We start from the raw sequence: 16,204 nt of genomic DNA, 5'->3' as shown, positions 1-16,204 counted from the left end.
ATACAAATTCCAAAAGTTCAAGGTCGTTTGTTTATATGATATGCATTTATTTTCTTTTCCCTCTCTCCCATGCATTTTATTTTGTTTTCCTTTTCTAATATTTGTCTCTTTGAACTTGGCTGAGTGCACTATCTGTGGTCTTCTATGTTCTCAACCAGAGATGATTTGGACAAACACAATCGGCTTGTCCACGAAGATTTTGAGAAATTAATATGTTTCCATTGTGGAAAAAAATTTAATAAAGACGGTGGAATTGCAAATCATGCAAAGGTGGCTCACAGGAAGGAGTACGTAGGCAAGTTTGTTTGTATCAGTTGCAAACACATCTTCATGGTCACTCCGATCCGTAGTAATGATGAAAATTTTCTTTTGAATTTTCAATTGTGTTTCTTTCTTGTAATTTGTCTTTTGTATGAATTTACCTGGTTTCATCAAATTAGCGAGAGAAAAATGTGAACGTTAGTATTTCTCATACTCATCTCACACTCATATTTCTCATACTCAATCTTATACTCACATTTTGATTTGGATCAATTAAAAGATGTTAGATGTTCTTGTTTTCTAAAGCCGAAACTATGGCTTCGGTAGTTTGGCAGAATTTGCATAAGCACCTTTTAGATCCCGTCTTAGAGAGATTGGAGTCGCCAGAAGATTATTTGCGTTTCAGCATTGTTTTTAAGTGGTGGTATTCAGTAGCAAAGCATAACTACGATGAACGCGCTAAGGTGACAACTCCAGTGCTCTTGATGATTCAGACTGCAAAAAGAGGCACACGATCGTTGTGCGATGCCATGCAGAATAAGGTCCTTGATTTTCACGTACAGGTTCCGAACGTGCCATTCTGCGGCTCTTCAAAGGGATGGTTGATATATGTGGACAAGGATTCTGTAGTAACCCTGGTTAATCCCTTCTTTAGGGGTAAGGGGACGAGAAAGAAAGAAAATTCCATCATTCGCCTTCCTCCACTCATCGGCGGTGTTCCACCATTGAAGAATTGGGTTTCGTCTATCAGCTACTATTTTGCCTACAAAGCTATACTTTCAGCAGACCCTGTATGATGTGCAGACAATTACATTGTTGTGGTGATACGCGAGGTATGCTGTCAATTGGCTTTTATTAGACCTGGTAAAGATACAACATGGACCTTTGTCCCCGATGGTATGCATACAATTGGCTTTATCAATTCAGAATTTTTGAACTCAAGTATCACGAGTGTGAGGTGAGCGGACTGAAATATACGACTTGGATGATGTTGCTCTCTTCGTTGGTGATAACTCTTCAATAGCTTTGGCGGCTTCGAAATATTCAAGATGTCAGCCCATATACTTCAACCATGATTACATGAGTCAAGGACCTTTCCAACCCTTGAAATCACATGATTTTGGTGTGTATAACGTCAAGGATCAAAGCTTTTCGCAACCTTACCAAGAAGATATTACGACCCTAATGCACATCGCCAATCGACCTACAATTTGGATTGAGCGACCTTTTAAGCTCTGAAAAGGCTTTATCCAATTTGTTTCTCATGTTTGCCATATTATGTTCTCCCGTCCACTGTATCTTAAGTCATGTTCTAGTCCTAAAAATGTCGCTGCAATTTTCTTTTCCTATTGTGGCTGTTGGCTTCTTCAATTTTAACGAGAAATGATATTCTTTTATTTTTTTTTTTCTAATGAAATATGGTTGTTCAATTTATGGAGAATCAACCAACACGAGAAACGTAGAAATTTGTTCCAAAAATATTCGTAGCTTGTGCTTCCGATTTCAAATATATTCAACATATGCTCTTTGAAGGAGGGTTCAAATTTTGCTTATACTATAACAAGTGATGTGATGTACCGGCTTGTTTTTCAAATAAAGATGAGTTTGTTACTGTTACAGTATCAAAACATTCGTACCAACTTTTGATACGAAAAAAATCTAGTATTGTTGTCATATACTATACCAAATATCTCTGGTTTGGTACAATTACCGTAGTATTATTGTTTGGCTAAAAAAAAAAGCACAAAATCAATATGGTACGGTATGATAATGGTACAGTACGATAGAATGACAAAAAATTTCACACCTTTGAAACTCATAAAAAATTTCTCCTTACATCAGATTGGGCTTTATAACCGATGATTAGATAATAAGAACAAGTAAAGTTTGTTGGGCTGATATTGGGCGCTAGTCTTGACTTTGTTGGGCCTTGAAAAAAGGACACCTCACCTACACTGTCTGGTTTCATTCTTTTTGCAATTACCATGATGTTATGCAATACTACTAAGTAATACGGTATAATAGTATTCTTTTTTATTAAGAAATAAGAGGTCTTATATTCAAATCTCGTGGATGATAAATTCAATACCAAATTAAGATGTCAATTGTGTGACTTAACTGAACTTCTCATTTCTTTAGTAAAAATATCTATGTAGTAAAAAAAATAATGATATTGTGCAAGAAACATCATCTTGAAACATCCTAAGATTTTTTGACAAAAAAAAAAAAAAAAAAAAAATCCTAGGATTCATCATCGCATGTATTTCTGTCCCCGGGGTTAAATTAGTCAATGCATAGTTTTTAACGAAATTAATCAGAACATAAGCCACACGAGGCCTTGTTCTATTGTGCGTGTCAGCCACACGTGGCAGAAGCAGACGGTCTGTCTCTATCCGTAGAAAAGTTTTTTGTTCTGATGAGAATACGAATGGTACAATACGTATTTTTATGTAAGTAGTGAGAAATTTTATTTTTTAAGTTATTAATTTTTTAACACACATATCTACTATTTATATAGTTATACATAGTAAATTACCCATGTAACGGTTACATTGAAAAATCTTTCCAATCCGTTAACCAATATGGTAAAATCACACACAACTGGAAAGGGAAAGATCCACCCAATTCGATTCGCATACGTGTCCCCAATTTCTTTAATTACCGTGCGAATTGTCGCATTTGCCCTCGTTTCCGTTACCGGGAAGGACAAAGACTGTAGACAAACTCACGCACAACCGGGTGCACCGCATCAGAGCTCAACAGGCTAATCCAGGTAATATCCTCATTGCCCTAGAAAACAACCAGTCGGGTTGCGCCACGTGTCTTAATCCTCGCGTTGACATCGCCCGATATCTCACCGACCACAATTCTCAACCGATCACGAAACACGTGTTCCTTGATTCACCGAGCGTAGCCGGTGATGTAGGGCAGGGCACCGATGCAGCCGGTCACTCGTCCTCTGCGATTCCCGCTAGGTATATAACCAGCGCCCTCCGACGCCTTTCCTCTCTCTTTCTCACTCTAAAATTTCTCTGCAAATTTCGGGTTTTTGTTTCCAAAGTAAGGCAGCGTTTCGGATTTTTACAGCTCCCGATTCCTGAGGTCCGTAGCTGCCGTGCATTTATCTAATTCGATTACTTGTTCAATTTTTTGGTTTGATTTTTGCTTCTAGTTCAGATTAATTAATTTGGTTAATTAAATTATGCTCTGATCGATCTCTGGACTGGAAAAAGTTCACTGATTTTTTGTTCTACTTGGTCTTCGAAATTTCGTTTCTGCTGCTCGATCTTCTGTTTTTCTGCTTAATTATGAGTTTTACTAGTTTAATTTTGTTCAAAAATTGAGCTGGAGCTGCTTTAAGTTCGATCTTTAGTCTGTAATTATCAGTTTAATTGATAAAGATTGAGCTAAATGTTTGATTGTTTCAATTGTGTTTTGTTAATTTTCGGTTCGGTTGAACTGGGTTGGGTTTAGATCATCTAGAAATTGCTGGGTTCGGGGCTGATAAGCTTATGTCATTGTTTCATGGGTAGCTTGGTTGGAAATTAGGGTTTTTGTGGGGCTCACTAGAAAATCAACATTTTGGAACCATAGGGGGCTTTAGTTTGGGTTGGATTTCGTGTTTCTTGCTCGTTGTAAGTGTTTAATTTACTTATCTGGATGGTATTGGTTTGGAATTTAGTTTGGTTTATGTTTTTAGTTCTTGTTCTACTGCTGATAGTGTTGTTTCCTCTTGTTTATCTTAGATCCCATGATAAATTGTTGAAAGGTCATACAGAAAATAAATATCGTGCACCTTTTTGGGTCACATATTTATCGGATAACTGGTGAAATTACTGACACAGTGAGGTGAGGGTTCTGAAATTGTATGTATTTGTATTGTTGACTCTGCCCATATTGTATTTTTGAGATATTTTTTTTAAGAGTTCCTTGTTTATTTTGTTTTTGTATCTATTGAGTGGGCTGAGCATATTAAGTATTGTAAAAATACTGTCAGGCCTGGCTCTGGAGAGCTACTTAGACTCTGGCCACCAAAGTGCAGTGCCTCCTATGGTGCCTTCTCGTGTGGCTGGAGGATTAGCTCAGTCTTCACCAAGTTCTGGAATTTTCTTCCAAGGGGATGGGCAGTCTCAGCTTGCAGTTAACTCACACTTGAGCTCATCTTTCGGGAACTCTTCTAATTCCATTCTTGGAACTGGGCGTTCAAATCTCGGTCCGGTTTCTGGGGACATGAATAATGCAGTTTTGAGCGGTGTGGCGAACTCAGGTCCGAGTGTTGGCGCAAGTTCTTTGGTCACAGATGCAAACTCTGTATTTTCTGGAGGTCCCCATTTGCAAAGAAGTGCAAGCATCAATAACGAGTCATACATGCGCTTACCAGCATCGCCCATGTCATTCTCTTCCAACAATATTAGCATGTCGGGGTCATCGATTATGGATGGGTCTTCTGTAGTGCAACAGAATTCTCAGCATGACCAGAATTCTCAACAAATGCAGCAGAATCAGCTGCACCAAAACCAACGGCAGCAAGGGGCTTCAAGTGCTACTTCTTTACCAACGTCCCAAACTGGCCAGGTTTCCCTTCCCATGGGAGCGCGAGTACCTGGAACTTTTATTCAGGATCCAAACAATTTGGCCCATGTCCAGAAAAAACCCCGTCTGGATATCAAGCAGGAAGATATTCTGCAGCAGCAAGTGATACAACAGTTACTGCAAAGACAGGATCCAATGCAATTCCAAGGCCGGAATCCCCAGCAGTTACAAGCCATGCTTCACCAGCAGAGATTACGGCAACAGCAACAGATTTTGCAGTCAATGCCTCAACTGCAGAGAGCCCAGTTGCAGCAGCAGCAACAGCAACAACAACAGCAGCAGTTGAGACAACAGCAATTTCAACAATCAATGCAGCCAGTATCTTCCATTAAGCGTCCCTATGATAGTGGTGTATGTGCTCGTAGGCTGATGCAATATTTATATCATCAGCGGCAACGGCCTGCTGTGAGTTCCCTTGTTTAATGCACTTCATTGTGCTGTTTCTTTTCTCTCTCTTCATTTCCATTTCAACTGGGTTTGTAGATATGCTTTTCTTTTCGTTACAAATATCTTATTTAGACGTTCCTATCCTGTTGAGTATCTATCCGTCAGCATTGTTTATCTAATGATGTGTGAATTTTGTTGACAGGACAATAGTATTGCTTATTGGAGGAAGTTTGTTACAGAGTATTACTCTCCTCGTGCTAAGAAAAGATGGTGCTTGTCATTATATGATAATGTTGGGCATCACGCACTTGGTGTTTTCCCTCAGGCTGCTATGGTTAGTATACGTGTTAATTAACTCTTCTGTCCAGTTATTTAAATTGTTTCTCATATAATCATAAGTGACTCTGTCCCTACAAATGATACTCCTATTTTTATAACTTCATAGTTAATTTGTGTTTGTATTATCTGCCTGATTGAACATATGTCAACGGTTCGCACATGAGAATATTTGCTTTCTTTTTGGTCAGGACGCGTGGCAATGCGACATTTGTGGTTCTAAATCTGGAAGGGGTTTTGGTAAGAAAATCTGAAGCTTTATTGATTTGTACTTAGTCAAGGGTTACAACACTAGACCAACGGTCTTAGGGGACAATTAGTTTTTGCTTTTTATTTGTCTTAAGGTGCTTCTTTCTCCAAGTTTTATGCTTTTTCCGTGTAGATGGACATTACCATCATTTTATTTTGAGGTTTCTACCCTCTAATGCCTCTTACAGTCTATCATTTTTTTATCAATAGTCTGCTGAAAAACTTTTTTGTGCCAAAGCAACTTAGAAATATATAGAAATCTCTGTGGCGTCACCTTCAATGTTTGATATATTTATAATTTGGTAAACTGAAACTAACCAACTAGTTCCTTTTCATGGTTACAGAGGCAACATTTGAAGTGCTTCCCAGACTTAATGAGATCAAATTTGGCAGTGGAGTCATTGATGAGCTTTTATTCTTGGACTTGCCACGTGAAGGTAGATTTCCTTCTGGTGTGATGATGTTGGAGTATGGGAAAGCTGTTCAAGAGAGTGTATATGAGCAACTTCGTGTTGTTCGGGAGGGTCAGCTTCGTATCATATTTACACAAGAGTTAAAGGTAAGAGAACAAATTCTTAATTTTGGCTTTTAGTTTCTGTGCCTTGGAAAATAACCTGCTTCTAACCTTTTACAGTATGCTTTTACTAGATATTGTCTTGGGAATTCTGTGCAAGACGACATGAAGAACTTCTTCCTCGTAGGTTGGTTGCTCCACAGGTACTGGTTTATGTGTGCCTTAATTTAAGTTTTCCTCTTATTTGGTTGGTTGACTTATGCATTAAACTGGATAGATGCATTAGCTAGAAGCAATTTTCTCATTCTAATCATTAATTTTGATTGTTACCTTACCTCTCAGTTTTGAGTTCGGTAATTGTGAGAATATGATGACTGGTAGTGATATCCAGTGATTTAATTCATGTGTTATGAGAAATGTGCCCTAGAAAGACAGTTTAACTCTTAGACTGTTATGTTTGTATAAAGGTTGCTTGGGAATCTTCTAAGACACGTTAAATTGGTTGTACTGGTGTTATTCCTTGATCTGATTGTTTTCCAGTGAACCATCTTAGTTTGATTTTGGTAATAGCGCTAACATTGCTAATATATTTGTGTTCTTTTGGTCAGTGATTCAATTTAATTAAACAGACCAAAATTTTACCAGAAAATAAAAGTAGGTTAAATTGGGCAGACTTTATGCCTTGCACTTATGAAGCATACTTTTTCTCCAGGTGAATCAGTTGGTTCAAGTTGCTCAGAAATGCCAAAGCACAATAGCTGAAAGTGGATCTGATGGGATTTCTCAGCAGGATCTACAAACAAACAGCAATATGTGAGTTTATGAATCTATCAGTGAACTGCTCTTGTTGAATTCTTGGGTATTAGACTTCGATTCTGAAGGGCTGCACTGATGTTGATTGCTTTCTCCAGGGTGCTGACAGCTGGACGGCAGCTCGCAAAGAGTTTGGAGTTGCAGTCGTTGAATGACCTGGGTTTTTCTAAAAGATATGTGAGGTGTTTGCAGGTATATGCTATTGCATTTATGGACATGAGTTTTGACCTAAGAAGTGAATTTAAGGTATATTCTCTTATTCCGAGTTCTGTCTTAGTTGCTGACCTTGAACTTTTGACAGATCTCAGAGGTTGTCAATAGCATGAAGGACTTGGTTGACTTCTGCAGGGAGAACAAAGTTGGGCCAATTGGTAAGTTTCCCTTTTTCCCATATTGTTATTTTCTAACTCTGTGCTGCTGCTTTGCATGGATAGTTGATTGTTGGTACCATCTTCCGACTTACATCCCAGCACCACCTTAAGACAGCTTCTTAAACAAACCATGACACGATTACCCAACTGATCTCCTACTTGCTACTGTTTGTATCTTTATCAAGTCATTCACTGAGTAAAGCATTATCTTGTGGAGGCTTCAGTTTTGGGCTAATATGCATTGAGTATTATGGCTGATTATATTCATGGAGATGCAGCCTCTAACATTCTCCTGTCACTGGACCTGTCTGCTCCTGCCTATTTTTCCTGTAGGAAGTAGTTTCGTCATTGTTTCTTTAGTTCATTATGGCCTTTATTTTTTTAATTCAAGTCAATCTTTAACGTGGTGAAGAATTGGGTACTTGGCTTGTTTTTTGTTTTCTCGGTTGTTTCTTATCCATCCATTGATGCATATTAAATTATCTAGCAACTATTACGACACAATTTTTATAATGATTTGTTTTCTTGGTGAATTTATGTTGACAATTGCAGAGGGCTTGAAGGTTTATCCTCGGCATGCCACCGCAGCCAAGCTCCAGATGCAAAAGATGCAGGAAATGGAGCAGTTAGCAAGTGCTCAGGGTTTGCCTACTGACAGGAACACACTCAATAAGCTAATGGCATTGCATCCTGGACTGAATAACCAAATGAACAACCACCATCAGATGGTCGGTCGTGGAGCTATGAGCGGTTCAGCGCAAGCCGCTTACCAGAATCTGCTTTTGAGACAGAATTCTATGAATTCAAATGCAAACTCTCTTCAACAGGAGGCATCTTCTTCCTTCAATAATTCCAACCACAGCCCATCATCAACATTCCAAGGTGCCGCCGCATTAATACCGGGATCCATGCAGAACTTACCTGGTAGTGCCTTGTCAAGTCCCCATCTACCCTCGCGACAGCCACAGCAGCTGCAGCAGCGGTCACTTAGTTCCAATAGCTTGCTACAACAAGCTCATTCAACTGGCTCCCAGGGTAATCAGGCCTTGCAGCAACAGATGATCCAGCAACTGCTACAGGAGATGTCCAATAACAGCGGGGGAGGAGGACAACAATCTCTTCCCAGTCCAAGTGCAAATGGGAGTGTTGGGAGGAATGGAGTGAGTTTTGGAGGCAACAATCCAGCGGCAGCACCATCCACCTCCAATGTGTCTGGTAGTCACGGCCCTGCTCCAAGCAGGAATAACAGCTTCAAAGCCACTGCAAACAGCGACAATTCCACAGGTGGTGGTGGTAACAACACATACAACCAAAGAGCTCCGGATTTACCCTCAAACCTTCACTTGCAAGAGGATCTGGTACAAGACATTGCCCGTGAATTCACAGAGAACGGTTTTTTTAACAGCAATCTTGACGATAACATGTATGGCTGGAAGGCATGACGGTAACATAATTTGGCCTAAATTGGCTCCCATTGGGTATGTGGCCGGGATTTATCTTTGTACAGGACAATTTAAAGGCTGTTTTCTACCCCCTTTCTTTTTCGCTTTGGTCTCAGTATCGTTGCGACATTGTGCACTTGTACTCTAGTAGTTCAGTTGAGTAGGAATTTTAGTGTTTCTTGAGGGTTTTATGTGTCTCCATGTCTTGCAAGTGTAATCTATTGGATTCAAAAGAAGTCTGAGAAGAGCTTTAAATTTCCCAGTTATATGATCTTTTACATGTTTTGTTTCTTGTTTCTTAAGTCTTCGACCATTTACGTTATGCTGAAGCGGTTTTTCTAGTGTATTCGTTGACCCCAAGTGCGATTACTCACAAATGACCCGTCACATTGTGCTACATCACTCCGGTAGACCGAATTGGTATTACTTTTAGGCATCCGTATGATCCTATTCAATACATAATTTGGTGGACTTTGACGTGATGCCAAAAGATAGGAGGATAACTTATATGAAATAGATTCACTGTTTATGTGTCAGTGTCTTTACGTGACATTATATTATTGATTTAGAGCATCATGTTAAAGGTCAAGAGAATATGAAAAAGACATTTCGATGCGTTATTTTGGGGAAGCCCTTCACATTTAAACACGAAAGAATGTGGAAAAGACAAATGCACACTACTTTGCTTCAAATGTAAACATGTTATCTGACCCACTTACCCACTAAATTAAGATGCCAAACACAACAAATTGCATGCTTTTGGTTAGGGTTGCTTCTCCAAATAAGATTTTTCAATGTGCTAGGAACACAGAGCGATTTGCCATACGTTATTATATAAGTGAACTTTTTATTTTTTTTAGGTACCCTCAATTTGTATAATGACATATAACGTATATGCCAATGTTCAAGGTACACTGAAAAATCTCTCCAAATAATAGTTATCACATGTATGTATGTCATTCTCTCGACTTGTTAGGGGTTATTAACACCGAGTCCAAGCAGAGACCACCTTTGGTGTGTGTACAATCAACCTGGACCTTCGAAAATTTGATCTTGATTGGCATTTTAGGCTTGTCGACAACAAAATCACCCACATGGTAATTAACCCAGCTGCCTTGTTCATGCAAATAACATTCCCATAAAGCGTGCTGGCCGTCCGTGGACTTGATCAACGGTGCATACTCGCTGGCCAAATCTTTTCGGACAAGTTTTGCCTAGCTGAAGTCGGAAGTAGAGGCTGTTGCTCGATGGCAGCCTTGACCCCAAAACAAAATCAGCTGGTCATTTTACTCTTTCACATATTGGGCATTGCCTCGTGGTACTACGGTATCACACTATAACATCTCCGTCGTTCCAACTAGTTTTTATTTTTCTTGTCGATTTTGGCTAGTTTATAACTTCTCCGTTAGTTGTTCATGCTGACAGTCCCCCGATTTCTATGAGCGATGGAGAATAACGCAAGAAAGATAGTTAACAAAATCGATCTTCATTCTTTTCTAAGTTACAAGGGAGTCGAAAGTATGTGGTTGAGTTTAACATCAATGAGACTGAAGGTTCATAAAAATTTCTCCAAGCCATACACCAGGTTCTGCAGTAAAGAAACAAAGACAGAAGAGATATTAATCGGTGATCCGGTTGAAGCAGGATATGTACTTGAAAATTTTTAAGAGATGCGATGCGATAGAAATGTATAAATTGGTTACCTTAATGCGCACAATCTTTCTGATTGCTAAGAGGAGGCCTGGCATCAGACATTGCACATCTGTGATGTCATGTTTCAGAGAGTAAACCTCCCCAAGACGAGAAAAATGGACTGTTGTGCTAGCCGGGAGCCCGGGAAGGACTAAGCTATGCACTCGAACTCCGTCGTCTCCCAGAACTTGGCCCCTTGCCTTATGCACGTACGATAAAAATATAGTAATGAGTTCCAGTCCATGGGATAAAACTAGAACCGATAGACTAAAAATTGTACTTGAGCTTACTCGAACATCGGTTGAAATATCTTCTCTGTTGTAGATTTGGCCAAGGTTAGACAGGTTGTTGGCTATTTGGGTTGCATCTGATGATGGAAAATCCTGTTTACCAAGGGCAACTTTAGCATATTATTTTCTTGTGTAGGATATCTAGGCTTCTGATGTTACATATTCAAGGGAAAACAGCGATCGGCACATTAAGATATATACATACATATATATATATGTAATATGGTTTCATACATATAAGATAGTGAGAGTTTGCCATTTTTAACGGATGAGGAACCAAATTTACCATTGCAGATGCTCTTGATTCCACAATTTCTACATTGTTGTAGTGGAAGGATGCTGAAATTGCAGCTTGTTGGAGGAGTATCGATCCAATGGACAGAGTTGGCGCAACAAGACAACCCTAAACACAGTTGCAGCTACACATCAGTGACAAATGTATGGTTTAATTCTGTGATAAAGGAGGAAGAAAAGCAAAAGAGCTTCTAAAAACTTATTGTATGAAGTACATCTCACCCTGTGCTCACCATGCTGGCTTTGTCACATAACGCAGATAATGCTGATACTGTATCTAATTTAATTTTCGGCACATAAACGACACTTCTCATGCCAAATGCTGTTGCCTGCTAGTAGGGAAATAATCAATCAAATTTGAAAACAGAATCAGGGATTTTAATGTATCATGTATACTACATGAATGTAGTTGAACATTACCTGTTTAACATTGTCATAGACTTTCGAAGGCTCAGTGAAATCAACAACTACTCCCAATGCTTTAGACTGCCAATTTTCACGCAAGATTGAGAAGCGTTGACAGAATAATCACACGCATGTATATGCTTATTAATATTCAACCGTTGAGTTTGTTACCTGTGAAATGGAACCTAAGACCATCGTGAGATCGTTAGTTATCGGTATTTCCAGAGGCTCTTCCATGTCACACACCTAATTTTGTTACAAGGAAAAATCAAATATCCTCATATGTTTAAAAAGTACAATGTAGTAAGAAATGAATGAAAATACCTTCCCAATATCTTCTCCTACTAGATAATTGTCCACTGCACCAGCCACCTCCATTCCTCTAGCTCTGGTCACTGCAACTACAGCCGCCCTTCCGATTTCCTTCGCTGCTCCGTTTATAATTACCTATTTCAAGACATGGAGATCAGGTATTAGCAAAAAAACATCGTTTAATTTTTAATATAATCCCGATTAATATATAATTAAACACCTTGATGTTGTTTTGCGACGGCTTCATTGAGCAAAAGATGGAGGGTTTTGCTTTGGCATGTCGATAATTCTTGCAGACCATAGGGTGATGAAATCTGCAGCTCAGCGCTGCCATGGCTACTTTCTCAGTTCAGCAATTCCCAAAGTAAAAGATAAGGATTTTGGCCTAGCCATTTTGTTTGGTTTCTCAAAGATAAGGTTTATGTTTTGTTGGATTGGTTTTGTCTGGAGGGAAATGTGTGACAAAAATTGCTACATTGACAGGCATGCAAGTTTTTTTTTTTTTCCGAAACAGGTATGCATGTTTCGATTTGTGCTTTTTTTTGGGGGCCATGCATGTTTGCGCATGTGTCTCTGGAACCAAGCAACATTTTATTTTTATGGTTCCCACGTGCTTCCGTTTTTATCTGCACATTTGCGGTATATTTGTCAAATTCTTTCCCCTATTATCATAGGGAAGATTTTTGTTTATGGTCCTATTTATCATCCTTTGACGAGTTTAAATTTTAAAATTTATATATAAATTTTAAAATTTAAATTTATCCAACAATGATAAATAGAAGTGGTAAGCATTATCCACCACTGGAGGACGGTGAGTAGAAATACACCCGTTATTATGTGTGCTGAGTTTTCCCAATTGCTCTCGCTAGCTTAGGATGAATATATTGGATGGGGAGTGCTGACCTGTAATAAACTAAGAATGCAACCATAGGGTCAATGATGTCACTATACATTATTTTTCAAACAGACTTATAAATTTGTAGGTTGAGTTGATTTAAGATTTTTTTAATAAATAAATAAATAAATAAAAATATATTATAACATTATGAAATTAACAACAATACGTAACATTATGACAGTTTTACAAAAATTTACATTGCTTTGCATGTTGGTTTTCTTAAAATATTAACCTAGACTTCCGAATTAATTTCTTAGCGTAGGATTAACTTATTAAGTTCTATTGATATTACTAGAAATTCTTGTGACCCACTCCCACTGTAATAAATTAAAGAAAAAAAAAAGGCTCATTTGGTAATTCTGACCAGCGACTAAAGATAGGGACAGGTAATTCTTTCTTTCTTTCTTTTATATTTTTTTACATTTTTGTGAGATATTTTAAAGTTTTGACTTTTTAACTAGAAACCAACACGTAGAATTGATTCGGGACGTGTGGATCAAAGATCCATCATAATTAACCTAATATTCAACCCAATTAAACAAAGAAGCAAATGATTTCCTAAAAGAGGTCTAATGAGGGACACAAGGCCTAAGCCCAATTGCACTTTCATTCTTCATTGATGATGTTCCTTAAAAAAAGATGACATTATACCAACATGATTATCTCCCACTTTACACTTTCCAAAAAAGTCAAATAAAATTATAGATATTTATTTTTATTTATAAATTACGAATGAGATATTTTAAGGTAATACTACTAAATGTGTAGATTAAATTTTGTAAACTAATAAAATATAGAAGTTGATAATTAAATTATTACTTAAGTGTTGATTAACATGCTTGTTTTTTATTAGTGACACATCATTTAGTTTACAAGTTTAGTCTACAAATTAATCTATGTAACATTACCCAAGATTTTAAGTTCAACTTTCATGAATAGTGAATTTGATACTAAATCTCATGTATGACTAACCTATCATATGACTTCACCCAAATCTCAAACTTGTGTATATATATCATTAAATTAAGAAAACACCCAAAAAAAATGAAAATGTAGTCTTGAATTTTGAGGTGTTAGAATTTGATAGCTCACCACAAAACTTAACTTTCACACCGTCAAAATCAGGCCAATATGAAAATTAGTCAAAACTGGCAACTCATTGCGTGTAGCATCTCCAACAATATTAGCAAATTTTTTATTATCGTAGCAGTAAATGGACCTAAATATTAATTTGGCTAGCCACCACTTCCGAAAATACTAACTATTTTAACTTAAGTTAAAAGATTTAATATTATTTTTTCTTAAACTTAATAATCCAAGCCCTTTTTCTTCCCTTGAAGCCTACAAACAATGCAATTTTATAATTTTTATTGTTTAGCAAAAAATTAACTTTCTCTCCTCCTAACTAAATTTAGCTAGTTGCTGTTTACAAAGTTAAAATAACTAATCATTTAGCTAGCATGTTGAAACTTGATTTATCAGCATTCTTTTGTTAAAGTAACCAAAATCCCTCATTTAACTAGACTTTTGGAGATGCTCAGTTGGCATGCAGGAAGGAGAGATTGCATTCTGTAGCAAGCATTTTAGGGCATGCCAATGCAAGCATTTTTGCTTGCTTGCGAGTGAGGTGCAAATCCAGTGCCCCATCATTTTCCAACACAATGCCATTATCCGGAACCAAAACCAAGGACGTTTCGAGCAGTCAATATAGAACAAGCCTGGCATTCAATTGTTTTATTTCTCAGTTGTTGGATTTCGTTTTCATATTGAGGCCTAACTAACCATTAAAGAGACCTTCCACCATCCTTTGATTTCCTGAAATCATCTCTCTTCATATATAACACAATTAGGGATCAGATGCTCTTTCTTTATACAAAAACTATGTTTTTATATTTAAAAAAATGAACCCTTTTGTTAGTAGTAGGAGAAAATTTTCAGTGAAACTTAGGGCGTACATCACATGTAATTATACGATTGGAGGAATTTTTTTAAAAAATATCCCTTTAATTATATAATAACATGTAGCGTACTGCTTCGTATCCAAAACACATTAAAAAATCTCTCAGGTAGTAGGGTTTAAGAAAAATGGAATTGCACTTAAAACGTAAGATTTACTTTAACTTCTCGTATTAGTAGGGTTTTATGAAACCCATATCATTCCAGTTAGTAAAAATGATGAGAGTTTAGACTTTAGACACATGCACTTTCCACGTGCCTCCATCTAATTTGGAACACCACCAACCTAGGGTTTCATGCGAGGCCTAATTTGGGCAGTTTGTTGCTGCTTGCACCTTGGTGTTTGAGTATGTCTCTTCGCGTCTTCATATTGAAGCTCTTGCGGCTCGTGAGGGGCTATTATTGTCAAAGCATATGGGTCCACAAAATTTTATACTGGAGAACGATTCACTCTTAAGATTATTTTAGCATCGCAAAAGGGTCCTACCAAAACGTCTCTGATCGGACGCACTGTGAAAGGCTCGAGGGCCTTGCTGTTTGATATCATTGAAGCTACTGCTGCCCAGGCATTGCCAGATTATGAGGCTGCTCACCGTCTCACACGCTAAACTTGTTGGAAATTAGTATTATGATTATTTGAGTTTGCTTGTTAATTTAATATATGGGCTCAGCCCATCCGAATTAGGGTTTCTAGGTTTTGATCTCTATAAGTATAACTTATAGTTTAGTATGAATAACAAATTAGTTATGATGTAGGCTTTTGATGTTCTATGGCCGTTTTGGCATTCTTATTTGTTTAATAATATTATTCGAGTCTTGTAATCTTATTCGTTACGTACTCTGATATTCAACTATACCCTTTCTTGTTCAATTGTGAGTGTGGTTTGAAGAACCTCATAACGACCGCTTGGTGTCTTGTTATCAGATTGTAGCATTTAAGTTTGCTGGTTCTGGCCCAGCCCTTTTGTGTACTGAGCTTTTGTTTATCTTTTCTCAATGAGTCTATGCTGTTGCTTTAAAAATGATTACTTGCTAGGTCATCCACGCCACAGATTTATACAGGTCGAAATATATATATAGCTACTTAATATGTTGCAAAAAGTAATTAATTACATAAATAATAAATAAAAAGTTTGTAGTTAAGTAAAATATTAAAGTAATTAATTGCATAAATAATAAATAATAAGTTTAATAACGAGAAATTTACTATTACTTCACGCTGATGTAAATTAAACACTCTTAGAAATAATAGTTTGATAACATTTTTGAATCTACAAGCTGACCAACTATTTCCTCAAGAAGATCCAAATGTGGCCTCCCCATATATCGAATTATTCTAGGGTTGGCTTCTGGTTACACATGTAACTGGGTGTTCTATGCTTTTAACTTTT

The 16,204-nt window shown here is 37.5% G+C and overlaps 2 protein-coding genes and 1 pseudogene across 4 annotated transcripts; 2 read left to right on the top strand and 1 right to left on the bottom strand.

Annotated features, from left to right (window-relative positions):
• The first annotated feature begins 575 nt into the window (after positions 1-575).
• Positions 576-1,223, top strand: LOC137734524 (uncharacterized; annotated as a pseudogene).
• A 1,963-nt stretch (positions 1,224-3,186) lies between these two features.
• Positions 3,187-9,232, top strand: LOC137734066 (putative transcriptional regulator SLK2). 3 transcript variants are annotated; one of them, XM_068473329.2, is made up of 11 exons: positions 3,187-3,363; positions 4,008-4,110; positions 4,259-5,259; positions 5,444-5,575; positions 5,769-5,817; positions 6,171-6,385; positions 6,475-6,543; positions 7,053-7,153; positions 7,252-7,345; positions 7,455-7,524; positions 8,077-9,232. In XM_068473329.2, the coding sequence occupies exons 3-11, from the start codon at positions 4,312-4,314 to the stop codon at positions 8,964-8,966; spliced, it is 2,568 nt and encodes an 855-aa protein (XP_068329430.2). In that variant the 5' UTR covers positions 3,187-3,363; positions 4,008-4,110; positions 4,259-4,311; the 3' UTR covers positions 8,967-9,232. The 3 variants fall into 3 exon arrangements, with proteins under 3 accessions (XP_068329430.2, XP_068329431.2, XP_088553066.1); XM_088696940.1 differs by having other exon boundaries at positions 3,267-3,363; positions 4,221-5,259; XM_068473330.2 differs by lacking the exon at positions 4,008-4,110 and having other exon boundaries at positions 3,262-3,363.
• Positions 9,233-10,433: 1,201 nt separating this feature from the next.
• Positions 10,434-12,394, bottom strand: CRR1 (Dihydrodipicolinate reductase, bacterial/plant). Its single transcript, XM_068475113.2, has 9 exons — positions 12,180-12,394; positions 11,972-12,094; positions 11,819-11,893; positions 11,663-11,728; positions 11,476-11,571; positions 11,235-11,351; positions 10,949-11,041; positions 10,670-10,858; positions 10,434-10,554 (listed from the first exon to the last, which is right to left on the bottom strand). Exons 1-9 carry the CDS (start codon positions 12,291-12,293, stop codon positions 10,522-10,524), a joined length of 906 nt encoding a protein of 301 aa, XP_068331214.2. The 5' UTR covers positions 12,294-12,394; the 3' UTR covers positions 10,434-10,521.
• Positions 12,395-16,204: the final 3,810 nt, after the last annotated feature.

This window comes from Pyrus communis, chromosome 7, assembly GCF_041283825.1.
Source record: "Pyrus communis isolate YQ-2024b chromosome 7, ASM4128382v1, whole genome shotgun sequence".
NCBI lineage: Eukaryota > Viridiplantae > Streptophyta > Magnoliopsida > Rosales > Rosaceae > Pyrus > Pyrus communis.
The sequence above is the reverse complement of the archived record's forward strand: the minus strand, read 5'-3'. Positions and strand labels throughout refer to the sequence as shown.